At 51.2% G+C, this 21,339-nt stretch overlaps 1 protein-coding gene across 1 annotated transcript; it reads right to left on the bottom strand.

The window, feature by feature from the left end:
• Nucleotides 1-2,098: 2,098 nt before the first annotated feature.
• On the bottom strand, nucleotides 2,099-4,673 carry LOC100383165 (uncharacterized). The gene is given in 1 exon segment (NM_001175830.1): nucleotides 2,099-4,673. A coding segment is annotated over 1 exon segment (1,983 nt). The 5' UTR covers nucleotides 4,318-4,673; the 3' UTR covers nucleotides 2,099-2,334.
• Between the last annotated feature and the right edge of the window lie 16,666 nt (nucleotides 4,674-21,339).

The following is a 21,339-nucleotide window of genomic DNA, read 5'->3' as shown; positions in this document are numbered from 1 at the left end:
AGGGGCCATAAATAAGATTGTATTTTGAAATACAGAGCTCGAGACTATAAAACGTCCTACAACAATGATCATATTTTATAAAAGTTCATCAAATAATTATATGGCTCGGTATCTCAGATCCTAAATATATTATCCATATGCCTAAATATAATATCCATATGTTGAAGTCATATCCTTCTTGTCTCTTAATATATAATTATTTATTTCCTAATAACGTAAAGTTTATTATTGAAGTCTTAAATATTTGAAATATAGTTTATTTTAATTTTTAAGGCTCTATCTTATAGTCCTTGTTAGAGATGCTCTAATAAGCTGTAATAGAGTATGTTTGAATTGGATCCTCTTAAGCATATGCCTGCCTATCGTATAAAATCAATGGTCTGGGACGCTGCCTAGACGCTCCGTTGATTCCACCAAGAACCGCAGAGACAGAACCTCTACTCCTCGCACTTCTCACACTCCAAGGCGACGGCGCGATGGACGGCGGAGGCGCCGCCTCGTCCGTTGCTTCCGCCTGCGAGGAGAAAGAAAGGATTCCCCCAAGAAGCACCGCACAGAGACAGACCCTCTGCTCCTCGCACCCCTCACGCTTCGTCCGTTGCCTCCACCTTCATGCCCCACCCCCACGCCAGGAGGATCAGTAAGTTGCCCCCGACCCTCCCTCCCTTCCCCCATCTCTTGCAGTTGCCGATTTGGCGTAATATTGTGTAATCTGCCAGCGCCTCTACTTACTTCCATTACTAAAGCTACTCCTATAATTGCTTAGCCGTCCGGAGTCCATACGTAGGGCTTACGTTTTAGGGTCTAGGGATTAGGGTTTGGGGTTTATGGTCCGCAAACAACTCGTAGCAGATTTTTCTGCTCTGGCTACATTCACCAACCAACATTGTTACGCTGCTGCCGTTTTCTTAGCTGCTGTGTGCTTGGTTTGGCACAGGGGATGACAACTAGGGATGAAAACGGTTTTGGAATTTTTCGGAATTCCAGAAACCGATTTTGAAATTTTTCGATGGGATTCACCGGTAACGGTATTTTTCGAAAACGAAATCGGTTTTCGGAATTTTCTATCGGAATCGGTATCGGAATCGGCGTAGTGTTTTACCGACCGTTTTCTTCGGTTACCGGTTTTTGTCGGAAATTACCGGATTTGTGTCTCGGAATTTTCCAGAATTCTGTCTCGGAATTTTCCAGCATGTGATTTTTTCGCATCGCCTGTACGTCTCTGGATAAGGATTACTTATTTTTGTATTTTTTGGACGTTTTAAGATTTTTTTGGGGATAGATGGTGTTGGAAGGCAGTTGAAATTAACGATTTGGTCTCTCGAACGAATACACTATTTTCTATGCACATGTTATGTATTAGTAATATATAATGATAGAGAGCCGACAGTTTGTCTTTTTCACACACTAGATTTTAGGGTTTTTCTGTGAGGCTATGAAAAACTCTTTGTGAGAAAAAAATATTTCATGAGTAAGTATGTCATGTCAGCTAAATCAAGTGGATATTGTGAACTTTGAGTCTGTGAACTTGTGATCTTTATGAACTTGTTATACTATGAACTTGTTATATTGTGAACTTGTGGTCTTTGTAAACTTTTTATATTATAAATTTGTGATACTTGTGAACTTGTTATATCATGAATTGTGAACTTGTGGTCTTTGTGATCTTTTGTCAACTTTGTTGTATTGTGAAGTTTGATATGTTTACCGATCGTATTTTAGATTTCGACCGTTACTGGTGTATTTTCCGCACGAACTTTCGTTTCCGATGTTTCCGAAATACCGATATCATTTCCGTTTCTGGAGTTACCGTTTTCGATTTTGTTTCCGATAAAAAATATGAAAACGGTAATGATTTTAGTGTTTACCGACCGTTTTCATCCCTAATGACAACTGCAAGAGCCGCCTGCAGGACTACACGATGAAGGCTGGCCTTCCAACCCCGGAGTACAAGGCCCGTATCAGGTACGACTATGGAGAAGCTAGGAGAATAGAACATGGGTTATCTAGAGACGCTGCAGCGGTTCAATTTAACAAGGAACTTATAATGATGCAACCTGCTGAGGGAGATAGGATAGCCACCCAGAGATCAACAAGTGTTGAACAGGACCCTCTCCCCAGCGCTGATGCCTAACAATGAAGCTATAAACTATAGAGCACGAGTCAGTGAGCGTGTATTCAGCAGCATGAGGATCCTACAGATGTGCATCAAATGCCCAAACCTATTTTTAGGAGTAATTGTGTGTGGATTTTTTTTTTTGGGGAAATGCCCGGCAAAAAAAAGAGAGAGAGCATTTCACACTTTACATTCACTGCGAACACAAAACTGAATGGCTAGATCTGAAGACTGCTGTAACCTTGCGCCTTGTGCACTTGATTCTCAGCCATCTTCCTCCTGGCGTCCTCTGCAGACCGCCAATCTCCATCTTCAGCGTAGACATGCGACAGCGACACATATGCGCCGTCACTGTTTGGTGCCATCCTCAGGATCTGTTCCGAAGCAAGCAGACCGAGTTCTTTGTTCCCATGGATCCGGCAACCGTTCATCAGTGACCTCCATACTGCAGGCCACGGTTGGAACGGCATTGCCTGGATAACGCCTGTTGCTTCTTCCAGGAGCCCTCTTCGCGCCAGGAGGTCAATCAGGCATGCGTAATTGGCCCTTGTGGGATTCATGCCGTGCGCAGACAGCATGGAGCTGAACAGAAGCTTCCCCTGCTCCACTAGCCCGAGGTGGCTGCAAGCTGATATGGCAGCAACGAACGTAGCTGGTGTTGGAGCCGCCAACTGAAGCTGAGTCATCTCTTGGTAGAGGCTGAGGACTTCACGGATCAGACCATGGTTGGCATAAGCTGTCAGCATGGTGTTGTACACTATGGCGTCCTTGGTCGAAACCGTAGCGAAAGCGCCTTTGGCAGCAGTGATGTCACCGCATTTCGCATAGGCATCAACCAAAGCACTGGACACGCACAAGTGCTTGCTGTGTCCTGTCCTGACAACGAGCGAATGGATGCATCTGCACTGCCTTATCAACGCGGCGTTTGCACATGCATTCAGGATGGTGCCCAGGATGAACTCATCAGGCTTCTCTGGGCAGTCAACTCTGCACGAGTTGAAGAGAGACAGTGCCTCTTGACCCAAGCCATGCTTCACGAACGCAGAGATGGCGACTCCCCATGACACCAAATCCATCTCGCCAGCATCCTGGATGATCTTCAGTGGACCTAGAACTGAGGAGCCAAGGGCCGCTTTTGCTTTGATGAGCGAGGTGGACACGAACTGGCATGAAGCGAACCCCTGTTTCAGAACACTTGCGTGGACTTGCTCATGGTTCCTTGCATCATGGTCCTGTTGGAAGGCAGACAGAACGGCTGGATAGGTGAACTCGTCCGGTCTTGCTCCGAAGCAAACCAAGCTGCGGAAGAGCCTCATCGCGTCTCCAGAACAGCCGTGCAGACCATAGCCCGCGATCATCTCGTTCCACGTCACGACGTTCCGGACACCGAGATCACAGAAGTAGCCATAGGCACAGCTGAGCAGCCCACACCGCGAGAGCATGTTGATGGCTGCGTTCGCCACAAGAACGTTGTCAGAGTAGCCATGGCGGTAGGCAAGTCCGAAGATCTGAAGGCCGAGGGAGGCGCCACTCAGCCTCAGCATGACAGAGAACGTAACTTGGTTAGACCTGCAGCCGCACCGTGCCATGTCGACAAAGCAGTCCGCAGCTGCCCTCTCGTCCTCCAGGCCTGATATCATCGTGTTCCAAGAAACAGTATCCTTCCACCGAATCTTGCCAAAGATATCAGCAGCGGTTTCCTTCTGTCCCGCTTTGAAATACATATCCATGAGTGCGTTCATCACTGAGGTGTTGTTGGACTCCAACACGCTGCGGACGACGAGACCATGGACCTGCCGCCCGAAATACAAGTCGCGGGCGATCCAAGAAGCCTTCGCAGCCGAAATGTAGGTGAACATGTCAGGCGCTATTCCAGATCCATGCATCAGGGCCACCGTCCTCGTCGCGTCATACCCATGGCCGTTGGCGACGTAGCCCTCCAGCATCGCGTTCCAGCACGCCACGTCTCTGGAACCGGAAGCTATGCCTGCGAACACTCGCTCCGCAGCAGCGACACGCCCGTGCTTGGCATACACCAGCATCAGCGAGCTCCCCACGTAAGGGTTTCCATGCAGGACGGCCCTGACGGCGAGGCCGTGAAGGGAGAGGCCCAGCTTCACGTCAGCCGCCACCCACTGGCAGCAAGCGCCGAGCGCGCTAGCCAGAGCGAACTCGTTGGGGCAGAACCCGCTCCTGAGCATGGAGGCGAAGAGCCGCAGGCCCAGGCCAGGCGCCCCGCCGCGCGCCGCGGCGGACACAATAGCCGTCCAGGTGACGTGGTTGCGGCTCGGCGTTTCGTCGAACACGTCCAGCGCGCTGGCGAGTTGCCCGCGCTTGGAGTAGTGGATGAGGAGCTGGTTCGAGGTGTAGGTGTCGGCGAAAACGACGCCCAGCTTTATGCCGGACGCGTGGAGCTGCGATCCGGTGGACAGGGACTGCGACGCCGGGGCGGAACTGGCGGCGGAGAGGGCGTCCGCGATGGCGAAGGGGTCCGTGATGGCCGCAGCTCTGCTGCACCTGGCGACTGCGGCGGAGAGAGTGGAGGAGGGCCTTGTCGCGGCGGAGGAAATGGCGAGTTGGTGCGGGGGCATCCATGCTCCTGCTCTTGAAGCTGATTGTATCAAGGAGGAAGTCTTTGCCCGGAGGACCATCACCCCGTTCCACCGCGACGAGTTTTGCTTCTTGCGCCGCGGTAACCGTCAGGGCGCCACTCCCGATCCCGAAGACGAAGCGATCGGCGATGTGGCAGTTATGTCATTGTCAAGTAATATTAGTGGTCGATGGATGGCGAAAAAGAAAAGGCGTAAAGCTCCCTGGCCAGGGCTCCGTCTTCTCCGCGCGCTACTGTTCAGGATGTGCAAGGTGCGTCCCATGGTGCATCCGTTGGGCCGGCGCGTGCTTCTCGCTTTGAGGCCCAAGGTAAGTGCACGCTGGCTGTTTCTGCGTCCTCGGGTTCTTGGTCGGGTTGGAGTGAGGGGATCGCGCCGCTTGCCCAAACCCTAGCCCATTCGGTGGGGTTTCTTCCTCCTGTCGCGTCTCCTGGCTCTGCGTCTCCCAAGTCGTGGTTAGGGTTTCCTCCGGACTTTATGGGTTCGCACTCCTTCCCTCACTGCGCTGCTTTCCTCTCGCGTCTTTGGTGGCTCCCTGTCTTTACCCGATCTGGTTTTCATGGTGGTTGGTGCGTAACTCCCCCGCGCCCGCCGGTGTCTGAAGAAGAGTGGCCTCGGGTGGGATCTGGAGCTGTTCGTAGTTGCAAGATTTTGGCGAGATGGATCCGAAGAACAAGAACGTCCCCAATCCTTCTTGGGATCGTTGGGGACAAAAGGATTCTGCGCATGGTTCCCAATCTTGGAACCGCAACCGCAACATGAGTTGGAGATTGAAGCCGCAGGCTGGCAAATCTGACCCTCAGGATGGATTGATGTCTTCTTCATCTGGAGATGGCATTCAATCAGGTAATCCCATCGTATCTCCTTCTTCTTTGAAGAAAGAAATTGATCCGGCTCGTCCTGCTTTCTGCCAAAAATGTGGGGCTGATGGTCACCATGCTAGAAATTGCTTCAATACTTTATGGTGTGATATTTGTCGCAAAGATACTCATGTCACAGCAAGATGTGTGCTGCCAAAGCAGAGCAAGCCGAATATGCCCATAGTAGGCATGGCTGCTGATGGTCTTGGATTCTATCTCTCTCACTTTGCTAAACCTATTTCCAAAAAACCAAAAAGGGTTTTCATTGGATTGGTTAAGGTGATTGAGGGTTTAGTATCTGCTGATGAGTTGGCGAAAGACTTTGGTTTCCATTCTCCCTGGGGTAAATCTTGGAAGGCTACAAAATGTCACTCTGGTTTTTTAATGCAATTCCCCTCTCAAGAACGTCTTGATGAGATGATAAGCTTTCCTGAACTTAAGATGAAGATGTCTAGTGCTAAGATAGTAGTTGTCCCATGGAGTTCTCGTGCTAAACCTAAATCTAGGTTACATACTGCATGGATAGTGGCTGAGAATGTTCCTGAAGAATTACAAAATTATCAGTCAATTTGTGAAATTGGTTCCATGATTGGGGCTGTTGAGGAAGTTGATCTTATGTCTTTGGATTTTGAGGATATTGTGCGCTTTAAAGTCCATATTAAGAGCGTGGCTATGATTCCGCCAGTTGTTGAAGTGGCTGTGAAACCTTTTCTCTATGACATATATTTCAGAATTGAATCCATTAGCGATGAAGGATGGAATGATGATACAATTAATTTGGGTAAGAGAGCCTCTGTTGATATCCATGGGATAAATGATCCGATGTTTGATAAATCTGGGAAAAAACCTAGAAATGATGCTGAAGGTTGTGATGAAGATCCTATACCAAATCTTAAGGTGGGAGAAACTTCCTCCCAGGGCAAAGATTATTTTAAACAATCAGAAGCTTTCATGGAAAGTCCTAAAAATATTTCAGGTGATGCTATGAGATTGGAAGATCTTAGTGATGAGAAAGTTGATTTTGACCCTAATGAAGATGATCTGTTAAGTTCTCAAGAACTTGAAGAATTTGCAAAAGATATGGAGGAAATGCATACTGATTTCCAAGCTAAAGTGGGTGAGGTGATTTCAATTCCATTATCTAAGGAAGAAAAACAGGATCCGGTGGGAAAAAATCAAGTGAGACCCTGGTGGCTACCTCCGATGGTATAAGAAAGAGTTCAAGATTAGAGAAGAATGAAGACATCAAGGTGACAGACAAGGCTATTTCTAGAGCTGAAGCTAAAGACGCCTTCCTTAATAAAGGTATGAATAATAATCCCTTTTCCTTACTTAATACTAGCAATGAAAATTTGTTTGATATTTCTAATAGAATTGGAGTCTGTTTGGGTCCTTCTGTTTCCTCTGCCATTGCTAACATTGAGTTGATAAAAGATTTAGAAATGTCCATAAAGATTCTGGCTATTCAGTCATGTGGAAGTAAAAAATTTGAGGAACCAATTGATGATGATATAGACGATGTGGATAGTAATGTCCATATTGATTCTGAGAACGATATTGATTATGATCTCCTGGATGTTATGGTCCTTAGAAAAGGAAGAAAAATCAAACATCGTAAAAAACAGCAAAAAAAAGGCTTCTCCCAAAATTAGGTACACACCTAATAAAAACGGGAAGCAGAGAATTTTGGCCTCCCCCCTGACCCTTTCTGATGATAGGTCTCATTTGGAATTGTCAGGGTCTTGGGACTAGTACTAAAGTTCAGTTTCTGAAATAACTCATTAGAGATGAGAAAGTTGATTTAATTGGTTTGCAAGAAACTCAAAAAAGTCATTTTAGTGATTCTTGGCTGGCTTCGCTGGCAGGCAGCAAGCCTTTTGCTTGGTTTTTTGCCCCCCTAATGGTAGGTCTGGTGGTTTATTGGTTGGTTTTAATACTAATGTGTTTGATGTGCGTGAAAACGAAATTGGTGAATTCATGATTCGTACCTTGATCTTTCATAGAGAAAAAAAATCTTATTTGGAACTTTGTCAATGTGTATGGTGCTGCTCAGAAGGAGAACAAATGCAGATTCTTAAGTGAGTTTTCGTCCTTTTGCTCGAGAAGTCGTGCTCCTTTGCTTGTTGGGGGTGACTTTAATATTATTAGAAAAGCAAATGAAAAGAACAAGCCGAGTGGTGTTAATAAGTGGAGCTTCCTCTTTAACAGTATAATTGAACAGAATGGTCTTGTGGAGTTTGATTTGAACAATAGATTGTTCACATGGTCGAATAACAGGATGGACCCTACTTTTGAAAAGTTGGATAGATTCCTGGCTAGTCCTGAATGGGATCTTGCTTACAATAATATTATTGTCCGGGGTCTGAATAGATCCTTTTCTGACCATGTTCCTTTGTGCATCCAAACGGATGTTGTCTCAACTGGCAGTAGAATTTTCAAATATGAATTATGTTGGAAGACTAGACCAGATTTTCACAAAAAAGTGATAGACAATTGGTCTATGTCAGTGAAAGATAAAAATAGTATTGACATTTGGAAAACTAAACGTTTGAAGCAAATGCTCAAAGGTTGGAATATTAATATTGAAGGGCAATACAAGAAATTGAAACGAGAAATTTTGGATAAAATAGATATGTTTGAGAAAATCAGTGAAGTCAGTGGCTTGTCGGAGAATGATAGGATGGAGAAGCTTGATCTGGAATTGACTCTTAAGAAATTAGTTGATGGGGAGGGAATTAAGCTCAAACAGAGAGCTCGTGATAAATTCATTTTGGAGGGTGATGAAAATTCTAGATATTTTCATCTTCTTGCCAAGTGTAAGAGAAGGAAGCTTAAAATGGTGACTCTTACTCATGAAGACAGAAGTGCTCAGGATGATGTTGAGATAAATCTTTTGGCGACTTCTTTTTACCAAAATCTGTTTGGTCATTCTCAAGAATCTAATATGAATCTAAATCATTTGGATATGAAAATGTTGGAAGATACTGACAAAGAATATCTGACTAGACCTTTTGACATGAAGGAAATTAGAGAGGTGGTGTTTTCTATGAAACATAATAGAGCTCCTGGGCCTGATAGCATCCCTGCTGAATTTTTTCAGGAGTTTTGGGACACGATTAAAAATGACCTGTTTAAACTATTTCAAGATTTTCATGCTGGCACTCTTAACATTGAGAGACTTAATTTTGATGTGGTGACTCTTATTCCCAAAGTTCCTAATGCTATTGACATTAAAGCATTTAGACTTATTTGCTTGCTTAATGTGTGTTACAAGATTATTACCAAAGTCTTAACCAACAGATTGGCCAACTGCATCAATAAAGTGATTAATGATTTTCAGTATGGTTTTATCAAGGGTAAATATATCATGGATGGAGTGGTCTCTCTACATGAGATTATTCATGAGGTGAAAAAAAAGAAGCAGAGTGGGATAATCTTTAAGGTTGATTTTGAGAAAGCGTATGACAAGGTGAATTGGAACTTTCTTCATCATTTGATGATGAAAAAAGGTTTTGGTGACAAATGGTGTGATTGGGTTATGAGAACTGTTAGGGGTGGTAAAGTGGCCATCAAGACCAATGATAGAGTGGATCCCTATTTTACCACTCACAAAGGAGTTAGACAAGGTGACCCTTTCTCCCCCTTGCCTTTTAATATTGCTGCTGATGGGCTTGCTTGTATGGTTCAAAAGGCTAAAGATGAAGGTATTATCAGTGGGATCATTCCACATATAATTCCTAATGACTATTGTTGCTTGCAGTATGCTGATGATACCATTTTTTTGCTCAATGATTGTCGGCATTTCGAGACCGGGGGGTCCCTGGGCCGACGAGTGAGTGTCGCCGCGTGCCCCAGCCCAGATGGGTCGAGCGCGAGGGCGAGCGCGAAGGGGGGAGAGCGAGGCGGCCGGAGACCGGCGTGAGAGAGGTGGGAATCCCGCGGCCTTCGTGTTCGTCCCGCGCCCAGGTCGGGTGCGCTTGCAGTAGGGAGTAGGGGGTTACAAGCGTCCACGCGGGAGAGGGAGCGAGCGGCTCCAGGCGAGCGCCTGTCTCGTCCTCGTCCCCGCGCGGCCAACCCTCTCTAAGAGGGCCCTGGTCCTTCCTTTTATAGGTGTAAGGAGAGGATCCAGGTGTACAATGGGGGTGTAGCAGAGTGCTACGTGTCTAGCGGAGGAGAGCTAGCGCCCTAAGTACATGCCGTTGTGGCAGCCGGAGAGATTTTGGCACCCAGCTGGTGTGATGTCGTGGCCGTCGGAGGAGCGATGGAGCCTGGCGGAGGGACAGCTGTCGGAGCGGTTGGGTCCTTCCTGACGTCCTCTTGCTTCCGTAAGGGGGCTGAGAGCCGTCGTCGTCACAGAGTACGCGGGGCGCCATCATTGCCTATCTGGCGGAGCTAGCCACATGGGACGCCGGTCTTGTTTCCTGCGGCCCGAGTCAGCTCGGGGTAGGGTGATGATGGCGCCTCCTGTTGACGTGGCTGGCCTGCGCCCTAGGTTGGGCGATGTGGAGGCTCCTCCGAAGCCGAGGTCGAGTCTGTCTTCCGTGGCCGAGGCCGAGTCCGAGCCCCTGGGTCGGGCGAGGCGGAGGTCGTCGGCTGAGGCCAGGGCGGAGTCCGAGCCCTGGGGTCGGGCGAAGCGGAGTTCGTCGTCTTCCGGGACTTAGCCCGAGTCCGAGCCCTAGGTCGGGCGGAGCGGAGTTCGCCGTCTTCCGGGACTTAGCCCGAGTCCGAGCCCTGGGTCGGGCGGAGAGGAGTTCGCCGTCTTCCGGAACTTAGCCCAAGTCCGAGCCCTGGGTCGGGCGGAGCGGAATTCGCCGTCTTCCGGGACTTAGCCCGAGTCCGAGCCCTAGGTCGGGCGGAGCGGAGTTCGCCGTCTTCCGGGACTTAGCCCAAGTCCGAGCCCTGGGTCGGGCGAAGCGGAGTTCGCCGTCTTCCGGGACTTAGCCCGAGTCCGAGCCCTGGGTCGGGCGAAGCGGAGCTTCCTATGGTGCCTTCGGCAGGGCCTGACTGCCTGTCAGCCTCACTCTGTCAAGTGGCACCGCAGTCGGGGTGGCGCAGGCGGCACTGTCCTTCTGTCAGGCCGGTCAGTGGAGCGGCGAAGTGACGGCGGTCACTTCGGCTCTGTCGGGGGGCGCGCGTCAGGATAAAGGTGTCAGGCCACCTTTGCATTAAATGCTCCTGCGATTTGGTCGGTCGGTGCGGCGATTTAGTCAGGGTTGCTTCTTAGCGAAGGCAGGGCCTCGGGCGAGCCGGAAATATGTTCGCCGTCGGAGGGGGCCTTGGGCGAGACGGAAATCCTCCGGGGTCGGCTGCCCTTGTCCGAGGCTAGGCTCGGGCGAGGCGTGATCGAGTCGCTCGAATGGACTGATCCCTGACTTAATCGCACCCATCAGGCCTTAGCAGCTTTATGCTGATGGGGGTTACCAGCTGAGAATTAGGAGTCTTGAGGGTACCCCTAATTATGGTCCCCGACAGTAGCCCCCGAGCCTCGAAGGGAGTGTTAGCACTCGCTTGGAGGCTTTCGTCGCACTTTTTTGCAAGGGGACCAGCCTTTCTCGGTTGCATTTTGTTCCGGTGGGTGCGCGCGAGCGCACCCGCCGGGTGTAGCCCCCGAGGCCTCGGAGGAGTGGTTTCACTCCTTCGAGGTCTTAATGCCTCGCGTAATGCTTCGGCTGGTCTGGTTGTTCCCTCATGCGAACTGGCCGTAGCCCGGGTGTACGGTCGGGTCCCAAGTTCTCGGGCTGGTATGTTGACGCTGTCAACGGTTCGGCCGGAGCCGGGTTTGCGAGAGCAGCCCCCGAGCCTCTGCACAGGGCGAGAGGGCGATCAGGGACAGACTCGGCTTTTTTACATACGCCCCTGCGTCGCCTTTCCGCAAGGAGGAGGGGGGGAAAGCGCCATGTTGCCCTCGATGGGCGCCGAACATGGTGTCTCCGGTGAGCTGCAAGCGGGTAATCCGAGTGGACGTCCGTGCCCCGTTCGTTAGGGGTCGGCTAGGGGCCCAGAGGCACGCCCAAAAGTACCTGCGGGTGATCTGCCGGACCCGGTCCCCTGGCGACGGGGTCCGAGGGCTCGATGCCTCCCTCTGATGGGATTCCGTTACAAGATCGCTCCCGCTGGTCTCGGAAATGTCCTAGGGTACCTCGGGAGCGCAGCCCGAGCCTTGGTTATGTATCGAACGTACCCATGGTCATCCCTCGCTCGACGTCTGAGGCGGCTGTGAACCCTTCGGGGGCCAGCCTTCGAACCCCTGATCAGTAATGGACACGGAGCCCGAGTAGCCTGAGGCGGCCGTGGAACCCTTCCGAGGGGCCGGCCTTCGAACCTCTGACCAGTAGTGGGTGTGGGGCCCACGCGATCTGAGGCGGCTGTCGAACCCTTCCGGGGGGCTAGCCTTCGAACCTCTGATCAGTAGGGAGGCTCGGAGCCTGGTTCCTTCACGGGGAAGGATCCTTTTCGGGGTATCCCCCTTTCCCGGTCCCTGTTGCAAGAGAGAGAGAAAGAGGAAAAAAGGAAAAGGATACGAAATCGAACGACGCGGCGTACCTTTTTTGGCGCGGTCATTATGGCGAAGGCGAAGCGTCGCCTGCTTCTCCTGCCAGAGGCGCCGCCTGTCCCACCGTGGAGTTAATGCGACGAGGCGAGTGGTTGGCGGGGCGGCCGTTGCGCGTGCGCGAGCCGTTCGAGGAACGGATCACGGGCGCGTTGTCTTCACGCCGTGAGAGGGGGTTCTCTCGCTGCCCCCGGATGGGACGTGAGCTTGGCTGACGACGTGACCGCTGCTCCCGCCCGCCTGCCACCGTCATTACTGCCGGCCCATTTTTGGCCGCACTGACCGTCGCGCCAGGCTGGCGCTGCTGGGTCGTGTGCTGGGTCGCCTCGAGTCGCGGTATTGGTTCCGCAATCGAGGAGGCGCGGTGGTGGCGCAAGTGGCGGTGCAGTTGCATGCACGAAGCATTCGGCGCGCCGGTTGCATGACGCGTGGGCCTGGGCCTCCAGGCTGGGCGTGTTGGGAGTCGGAGAAGGGCGTCCACTTGGCGCGGTTGCATGCCGCCTGCATGGCTGCCCGCCCCTTTCGCCCGCTGGTCTGGGCAAAAGTGGAGGGTCACTTGTAACCGCTGGGCGGTCGTGCGCACCGCGCACGGCGGTTTGGCTTCTTCTGCTCTGAGCCGGCTTGCATGACATGTGGGACCCAGCCCCCGCGCCGCAGGGGAGGGCCTTGGAGCGTGTTGGAGAAGACTCAGCCTGTGACGGCTGGGGACGCAAGTAGGGATAGTCGCCTTTAAAAGGAGGGTGACCCCCTTGGAAGGCGACCATGTCTTCGTGCTTCCTTATGCATCGTGTCTTTCCACCTTCCAAGCCCCCGGATGGGGGATACCCGCCGTCTTTCCGCCTTGTCGTCGGGGGAACGCAACTCCGCGGGAGTTGGTACCTTCTAGCCATCGTTCGGCTTCAAGGATTTTCATCATGCAGCCCGGCTGCACCCCTCCGCCGGTGGTCACCCAAGATGGTGACCTCCAGCTTGATGATGGGGGAAAGCGAGTCGGGCTGCGGCCTCTGCCCCTCCCTCAGCCTCAAGGATTTTCATCACCACGGCTGGGGAGGGGAGTGTGCCGAGTTGGGTTCGGCCCTGCGTGGGCGGTGGCCCGCTCCTTCACTCAGTGATCGGAGGGAAGGGCGGTCATCGTCCGTGGCGCCGGCAGCTGCACCGTGCCTGGCTCTCGGACGCGAGTGGCTTCGGAGCCGCTCGCGGCGCCGGCGTCTGCCACGGCAGCTGGAAGAGGTTCTTCCGCCGACGAGATAGCCAGGGTCGCCCACGGACCGACCTCTAACTCTACGGCCTTCTGCCCGTCCTTGCCTCACGAGTTTGGGCATGGGCGGGGGCCTCTTGGCAGCAGCATCCGCCCTGAGGTCAGTGCTGCCGCCGTTCGCCCCCCCGGAGCAGAAGTCGTCGTCGTCGCTGCTGCTGGAGCGGGCGACCGCGCGCCGTTCGTCGGTCTTCTGTTGCTCCGCAGGCCCTCCCCCATCGAGTGGGGTTGTTCGTACCTGCGGAGGTGGAACCGGAGTTCCGTTTGTAATGGCACTTTGAATGCCAGTGTTTTTGTTCATTATGGCTGTCGAGGCCTGAACATGTATGTAATTTTGGCACGGAGCCGTGTTTTTCCTCATTTTCGAGCACTAAGACTCGCCTGTTGGTTGCCTGAACCGCTTCACCAAGCGTGAGTCGCCCCGTGTCAAGGTGACGAGTGAGGTATCCGTATCCCGGAGGCGTAGGAGTCCCTCGGCTCGGTCGGCCTTGTTGTCCGAGGCTCCTCTAGCTTAGTTAAAGGGGCCCCTTGGCCGCTCTTGGATGAGCCGAGGCCAGGGGTAGCGATATCAGCATGAACAGGGGCAGAGTTGGCTCAAAAATGAAACCTGGTTGGCCGAAGCCTAGCCGGGTCGTCCGTTGGCGGGACCGACGCTAGAGCTGACCAGCCGACGCCTCGGGTCGGGCTGGCGCCCTCGGTGGAAGGCTGGCCGAGGCCCCGGGGCGACCGGCCGAGCCGCCCGCTCGGGCCGGGTTCCCGGAGGAGACCCTGGCAGCGATGGCCCGGTCGTGGCGATGACGTCGTCTTTCGGAGTGGAGATCTTCGGACCGCGTCGCCGTCTGAGGCTAGGTCGGACCTCGCCGAAGGTGTCGTCGATGCCGAGGGTGCTGCTGCCCCCTTCCAGCGTCAAGACCCGAGCCTGCAGGATCAGATTGTCTTGTGGCGTGTGTCTCCTGCGGCCGCCGAGGCCAGAACACACCCTCGCTGTGTTGTAAAGTTGCGTCTCTTTTCCTCTTGTTTCGAGTATTTGGACTTTTTTGTCGGTAACAGGGATGTTTGTGCGAGCGAGAGTTGCTTCTCGCGGAAGGTGATGAGTGAGGTATCCGTATCCCGGAGGCGTGGGAGTCCCTCGGCTCGGTCGGCCTTGCCGCTTACGCGCACTTTTACCCGTCCATGAGGCTCTGTCACCGACTCAGTCGAGAAGGCTCGAAGGATCGCTTCGGCAGAAGAGCTTCCGAACGTGAAGACTTGTTCGGTCCGCGGAATCACTTATCCAAACGTGAGTTACTTATCGCAGAAGGTGATGAGTGAGGTATCCGTATCCCGGAGGCGTAGGAGTCCCTCGGCTCGGTCAGCCTTGGCTGCTTACGTGTACTCCGTTGTTTTCAGGATCCACTTTTCGAAGTAGTCAAAAAGCACGAAAGACATTCTGGCAGAAGAGATCTTTTTTCGAGGAAAATTTCAACGCAGAGGGGGTTCCCCCCTTTAGCCCCCGAGGGAGGGTCGGGCTTTGCCGAGGCGAGGCCGACCCTTCCTTGATGACTAAACTTTGCGTGGGTGCGAGGTATATGAACAACTTGAAAACATCTTAAGGGTAGAAGCGACGTAGCTGTTGGATGTTCCAAGCGTTGCCGTAGACCTCGCCTTGACTGTTGGCCAGCTTGTACGTTCCGGGCTTCAGAACCTTGGCGATGACGAACGGTCCCTCCCAGGGGGGCGTGAGCTTGTGCCTCCCTCGGGCGTCTTGTCGCAGCTGAAGCACCAGGTCGCCCACCTGGAGGTCTCGGGACCAGACCCCTCGGGCGTGGTAGCGTCGCAGGGACTGTTGGTACCGCGCCGAGTGTAGTAAGGCCTTGTCCCGAGCCTCTTCCAGCTGGTCCGGCGAGTCTTCTCGGCTAGCTTGGTTGCTTTGATTGCTGTAGGCCCTCGTCCTCGGGGAGCCGTATTCCAGGTCTGTGGGCAAGACGGCCTCGGCCCCGTAGAAGGCATTCCCGACAAGGGCTCGAGGCACTGCGTGATGGCCGCAAGCCCCCGAGTGTATCTCCCGCAGGAGTTCCTGACCTTCAGCGACGGAGATGCATCGCTGGAGGATGCCTGAGGGGCTGCGGTGGTAGAGCTCCTTCTCTTCGCCCAGCAAGACGAACGACTTGGCGCGCTGCGCCACCCGCCGAGCGTCGGCTCGGTCGAGGGGTAGTGTTGGGGCGAAGGCAAAGGCGCCACCACTCGCCCGAAGTCTTCGCTGATAACTGCTGGTCAGACAGAGACAGAACAGGCAGGGACACCCTTCGCTTGATCGGCACCAGACGAAGACCGGCGACGAAGTCATCCCACAGTGCGGCCTCGACCAGCTCAGAGGCCCACGTGCGTTCCGGCCCATTGTAACGGGCCCTGCGTGGTCGCCGCCGGTTATGGGCCTAACTTGTAAAGGCATCCCTGTAATTACAGTCTGTAACCCCGCTTTTTGGGAATATTCTAGGGATAACCTAGGTAGCTGAGGGCACATGCGTCCTTAGCACAAGGCGCTGGGCGCTCAGGTACCTATAAATACCCCTGCACAGTGCCCGTGGGAGGGCAGATCAACAGAGCTGTTGTCTTCTAGCACGTAACCCTGTTGTCACCACTGTTCACCCTTGTTGGCCTCCTTGCGATTGAGAGCAAGTTCCAACAGGTAGCTCTCCTTGGTAGAGATATCGCAGGTACGGGGTCTGCCAGTCTCGATCAGGCGTGGCCCCGCTTCGCTCCCCCTCGACGCGCAGTGCCTCACCCTCGGGGGCCGAGGGTACCTCGGGCCGAGCTGAGGGTGCCTCGGGCTGTGCCGAGGGTACCTCGGGCTGGACCGAGGGTACCTCGGACTGGGCCGAGGGTGCCTCAGGCTCGGGCGTGTCGTCGATCTTGACGGGGGGTTGGTGCAGATCCCGGGAGAAGACGTTCGGGGGAACCGTTGTTCGCCCCGAGGCTATTTTAGCCAGCTCGTCCGCAGTCTCGTTGTAGCGCCGAGCGATGTGGTTAAGCTTGAGCCCGTAGAACTTGTCTTCCAGGCGCCGAACCTCATCGCAGTAGGCCTCCATCTTCGGGTCGAGGCAGTGGGAGTTCTTCATGACTTGGTCGATGACGAGCTGCGAGTCACCGCAGGCGTCGAGGCGCCGGACCCCTAGCTCGATGGCGATCCGCAACCCGTTGACCAGAGCCTCATACTCAGCCACATTGTTGGATGCCGGGAAATGGATGTAACACCCCTGGTGTTACTATAACTAAAACTTGAGCATGGCATCATGAGCATTGGCATTGCATATGTTTGACACACCTAGAGTGCATTCACTAGGCAAAAATTTCAAACAAGTTGTATTGTTTTAATGTTTTGCAAATAGAACCCTGGTTAAAGGACTTAACCCTAAATAGTGGTTAAAGGGGTAAAACTTAACCCAAGTTGAGAAAACCTAAAAGCTTTAGGGTAAAAGTTATAAAATGACCCCAAAAATAAAGTTGAATCACATTTATACCCCTGGGATACCAGAAACCCTAATTGGAACCCTGGAAAACCCTAAAACCAAACCCTAGGGGCCTATGTGCAAAAGCAGTGCATATTTGGACCAAAGTGTAAAAACTACAATGTTTAAATATATAAAGGCACATGGTTCACATTTAGGATGATTTGCAAGCCAAACCCTGAGTTTTGGACTTATTTGCAAAAGAGTCACATTTGAACTCTTTTGACTAAGTCTAATTTCAGTGTATTGTGCTCATCTTTGTGACCTTGTAACTTCTAAACAAAGGAGATTTTGCCCTAGGCTACCACATCAAGTTTGTAGCTCAATCATAGGAGAACAACTTTGCTTAAGGTTGTGAGCTCACTTGTTAAGAAAAATCCAGAGATAATTAAGCTCAAAGTTTGGCTGTCAGGCTGGTTTATTCTGAAATTCAGACTTACAGTGTAATAAAGCCATCTTTGGGGTTGAATTCAACCATGATCTAGTTATCAAATAAGCTCAGTCACTATAGTTGATTTGTAGCTGGAACATGGGGCTATAACTTTGGTACAGAAGGTTGATGAATTTCTCATGCAAAATCTGGAGAAAATCTGGCCCCAAATCGCTCTGTCAGACTCATTGATTCTACTGAAACCGAGCACTATTCACCGGCCTTCAGAAATATCGCGCCGTGGATATGGTCAGCCCCTCGCCGGCGATAAGAACGCCACCGCAGCGGATGGTCATCGGCGGCTGCGGTAAAAATCTGGTGCGACGTGGCCTCAAAGCATTGAGGTGGCGCTACCCGGTTAAACGGCGGCCACCGGACTTGCGTCGTGGCTCTGCCGTGCGGGTGAAGCTCGCCAGCACGATTACAACCGGTGAAGCTCATCCGATTGCGGCCGGTTGGCTATAAATTGAGGGCGAGCGTTGCTTCTTCACCGTATTCCATCTCTCAGCCACTAAACGCCCGACTCAGGATCACCGGAAAACCCACGTATCCTCCAAATCCCTCGCTCCCTTGTTCTTAACTCCGCCGCGAAGAACATCTCCGTGGCCAGCCTTCCTCGAGTGAGTACTTACCCAATTGTTTCATGTTCTTGCTTGCTATTAGCCCCCTATTGCTCCCAGTACCAACCAATCGAACTTAAGCCAAAAGCTTTCACCGGAACGTGTGCTTGCTCTGAAGAACACCACCGTGACCCCCTCACCGTCGACCCACTCCTCGGGCCTTGTTCTGCCCAAACCAAAATGTGTCCGTAGACCCTGGTGAACCCGTGAAGCTTTGCCCAGCCCCAATTTGGCCATCCTCATCTCTGTTTGATCGGAACACGTTCATCCCCTTGCCCATCCGCTCGGACACCATGAATCGATTGATCCAATGCCCCCTTGGTGAAATTAATGGAGGGGAAATGCTCGGGCTTGGTTCAATTTGATGTCCGCCGCTCGGGAACCCTAGCCGTTGCCCTAATCGGCCGGCGTAGGTGCTCGCCGGAGCTCGGCTGGGCGTGAGCGCAGTCGGGGACTAGGTGTGGTAAAAGATTAGAACGCGAAGGGTCTTTCTGCAAATGTCAGCGACTCGCCGAAATAGTGCTCTGACCCCGCTTTAAGTTATTCTGTTTGTCAGGGCCTTTTCTGCAAAACCCGCAGCGCGGGCGCGCGCTGGCGCGTTTCTGCGCTAGTTGGGCCGACTTGGGCTGATTTCGGCCCGCGTCTGTTTATTGTTTTTCTTTTTCTATTTCTAGCGGGCTTCGGAAATCTGTCATAAATTATAGAAAAATCCTAAAAATATGAGACCAATTTTCTTAGAACCCTAATTTCCTGTAGTATTTAATAAAAATGAACTCATGATTTTTAGATTAAATAAGGAATTTTGGGGTATTTAAAGTAGCTTAAAACAATAGTTTTGGATTTTTAGAAAATAAATGGTAATTCTAAAAATGCCCAAACTTTTTATGGGAACTTAAAACATTATTTAGAAGCCTTGGGTAGACTTTGAATTGTTTTGGACCTTGTTTGATCACCAAACCCCAAAACACCCCCCTGCCCTATGAACTCCTTTACCGACTCCGGAAACCCTAAGTTCCCGGAACTCCGTGAAGGAAAGTTGTATTCAAGACATAAATAATAAGTTTATGCTATCTTTGCATCCTCATGAGCATCCCATGGCATCCATTCTTATACTTATGTATGGTTATGATTAGAACGAGGAGAAGAGGATGAAGTGACTGAAGAGAAGACACCACCACCTTTGGAACCTCAGGCAAAGACTTGGCTCTACTTCAACATCTGCGAGTCCGAGCCTGACTCACCTGTAAACGAAGGCAAGCCCCGGTGCATGCAACCCCTTTCCTTGTGTTTTTAAATACTTTTTGCACACTTAAGTCTAGTGAAATGTGCATTAGGTTCATAGGAGTTACTTGAAACCCTTTGATGCATTGCTTTCCTTGACATCCATACCTTTATAGATACTTCTGTGAAGTATCAAAACATGATTTACAAAAATGCTTAGACTTGCTTAGATCTTGTGGATAGAAGTTGTCCTCAATTTAACCATGGAGAGGATGGCTTCTACCTGCAAGAATATTTTCATTTGGAGCAATAGTGGGATCTTACTGCAAAGTTCCCCGTGATGCTCTTTCATCCTAAGGAACAGACACATTCCTAAGGGTGGAAATACTTAAATTGAAACTTGGGGTAGGAACAAGTGATGTTCTACCCAGGTTGGTTAAGGATTAACGCGTATGTAGGCGTGCTGACCGAGGACCCTTTAACTGGTCACATGCCTCGTCATGGGTAAGCCTTGCCTCGGGCAGACTAAGGCCGGAATAAGATAACACGAAATGGGCGTGGAGCGGTGGCGAGAGTAGCGTGTACCCTCCGTGGCAAGAGGCTGGACGGTGGAGTATCTGTGCTCTCGGTTTGCGTGAACCTGATCCGGTCTTAAGAACCCCGGTGGCGGGTTGACATATGCAAGGGTTAAGTGCTACATATGTCGTGTGATTGGAGATCCTCAGCTGAGTATAATCGATTCGGATCGCCGTACCTTCGCGGTTATGAAGACTTGGTCACTTCCCTGCAACCTAAAGTCAGGATGTGAACACGATGGATAAAAATGATGTTGTCTTGATGTGATGTGAAATTAGACTAGATGCAAATAGAGTCTATTAATACTTAACATGGCGTTAAAAGATTGAAAGTAAGGACTCACTTTAGTAAGCTATTTTTGCAAAGGTATAAGTTGAATTTTTGCTAAAGCCTTTCCTTGACTCCTAATTATCCAGCATACCCTTGAGAGTCTTTTCCTTAGTCGGGTAAGACTTGCTGAGTAATTCCATACTCAGGGTTTATCCCTTTATTGTTTTTAGGTGAGGAAGCGACAAAGTTTTGTTGCTTTTGCTCCAAGGTGGTATCTAATGAAGAAAAACAAGAATGAAGATACGGGAGGACTTGGTCCTCCACATAGGATCTTTTTGTTTGATAGTTATTGGGAGGAGTTTTTGCCTCCCTTGATATGTGTACTCAGCACTCGTTTATAGCTCTGGTCTGTAATAAGTAACTTGATCTTACTTTCTAAATAAATGTAAGTTTATGTAATTGCTTCCGCACTTCTATATCTCCGATGTTCTGTAATGTCTGCAAGACGGGTGAAACGTTCCTGGTAAGGTAAGGAAAGATACCGAACTTGTCAAGTAGTTCAGGGGCACCTGCAGGGTTGTCTGATGTCTGTGAGACAAGGACAACTGTAGGTGGGCCTAATTACTTGGGAGGTTCTGTCACAGCTGGTATCGGAGCGTAGCCCTTCTTTGCAGATATTATGAGGCATCTTCAAAAGAATTTTCAAAAGTCTTACCTAGAAATTCTTTTCTCTTCTTACCTAAGTATTCTGAAGAGTTTAACTTAAAGACCAGATAGGAAGAGTGCAATGTATAGAAGGTTGAATCGACTGAGGTTGATTCTGTAATTATACATGCATCATGCTAAGAATCATACTAATAACATTTTCCCCCTTAGAAAAGATGCCGCCACGCACCAGGCTAACGGCACGCAAGTCTACGGGACCAATTGGGGTGCCTCGGCATCAATTGGCTCCCCGACATGAAAGCAGTAGCAGTGGAAGTAACGACCCCATCGGAGACCTTGAAGCTCGTGTGAGTCGACTTCAGGCAGCACTGCAACATAGGACTGATGCTTGGGTCGCTGACGGAGATAGAATCAATGAACTGAGAAGGGACATCCGATACTTGCAAGACCAACTCGCGAAACGAGATTTAGCACTCGATTGGGTGGTTAACTCTCGTTTACTCGTCTGGGCTAAGGAAGCCAAAGCTCGAGCCCGTGTGGAGGAGCTTAGCTTAGCCATGGATAACTTGCAGGTCTATTATAATCCACTACATGAAGAAGTTCATGTGTTGTATTCACAACTACACCCGGACGTCCCTGCGAATCCTGTCGGGATGGAAGCCGGACCTTCTCATGTAG

This window comes from Zea mays, chromosome 10, assembly GCF_902167145.1.
Source record: "Zea mays cultivar B73 chromosome 10, Zm-B73-REFERENCE-NAM-5.0, whole genome shotgun sequence".
In the NCBI taxonomy this organism is placed as follows: Eukaryota; Viridiplantae; Streptophyta; class Magnoliopsida; order Poales; family Poaceae; genus Zea; species Zea mays.
The sequence above is the reverse complement of the archived record's forward strand: the minus strand, read 5'-3'. Positions and strand labels throughout refer to the sequence as shown.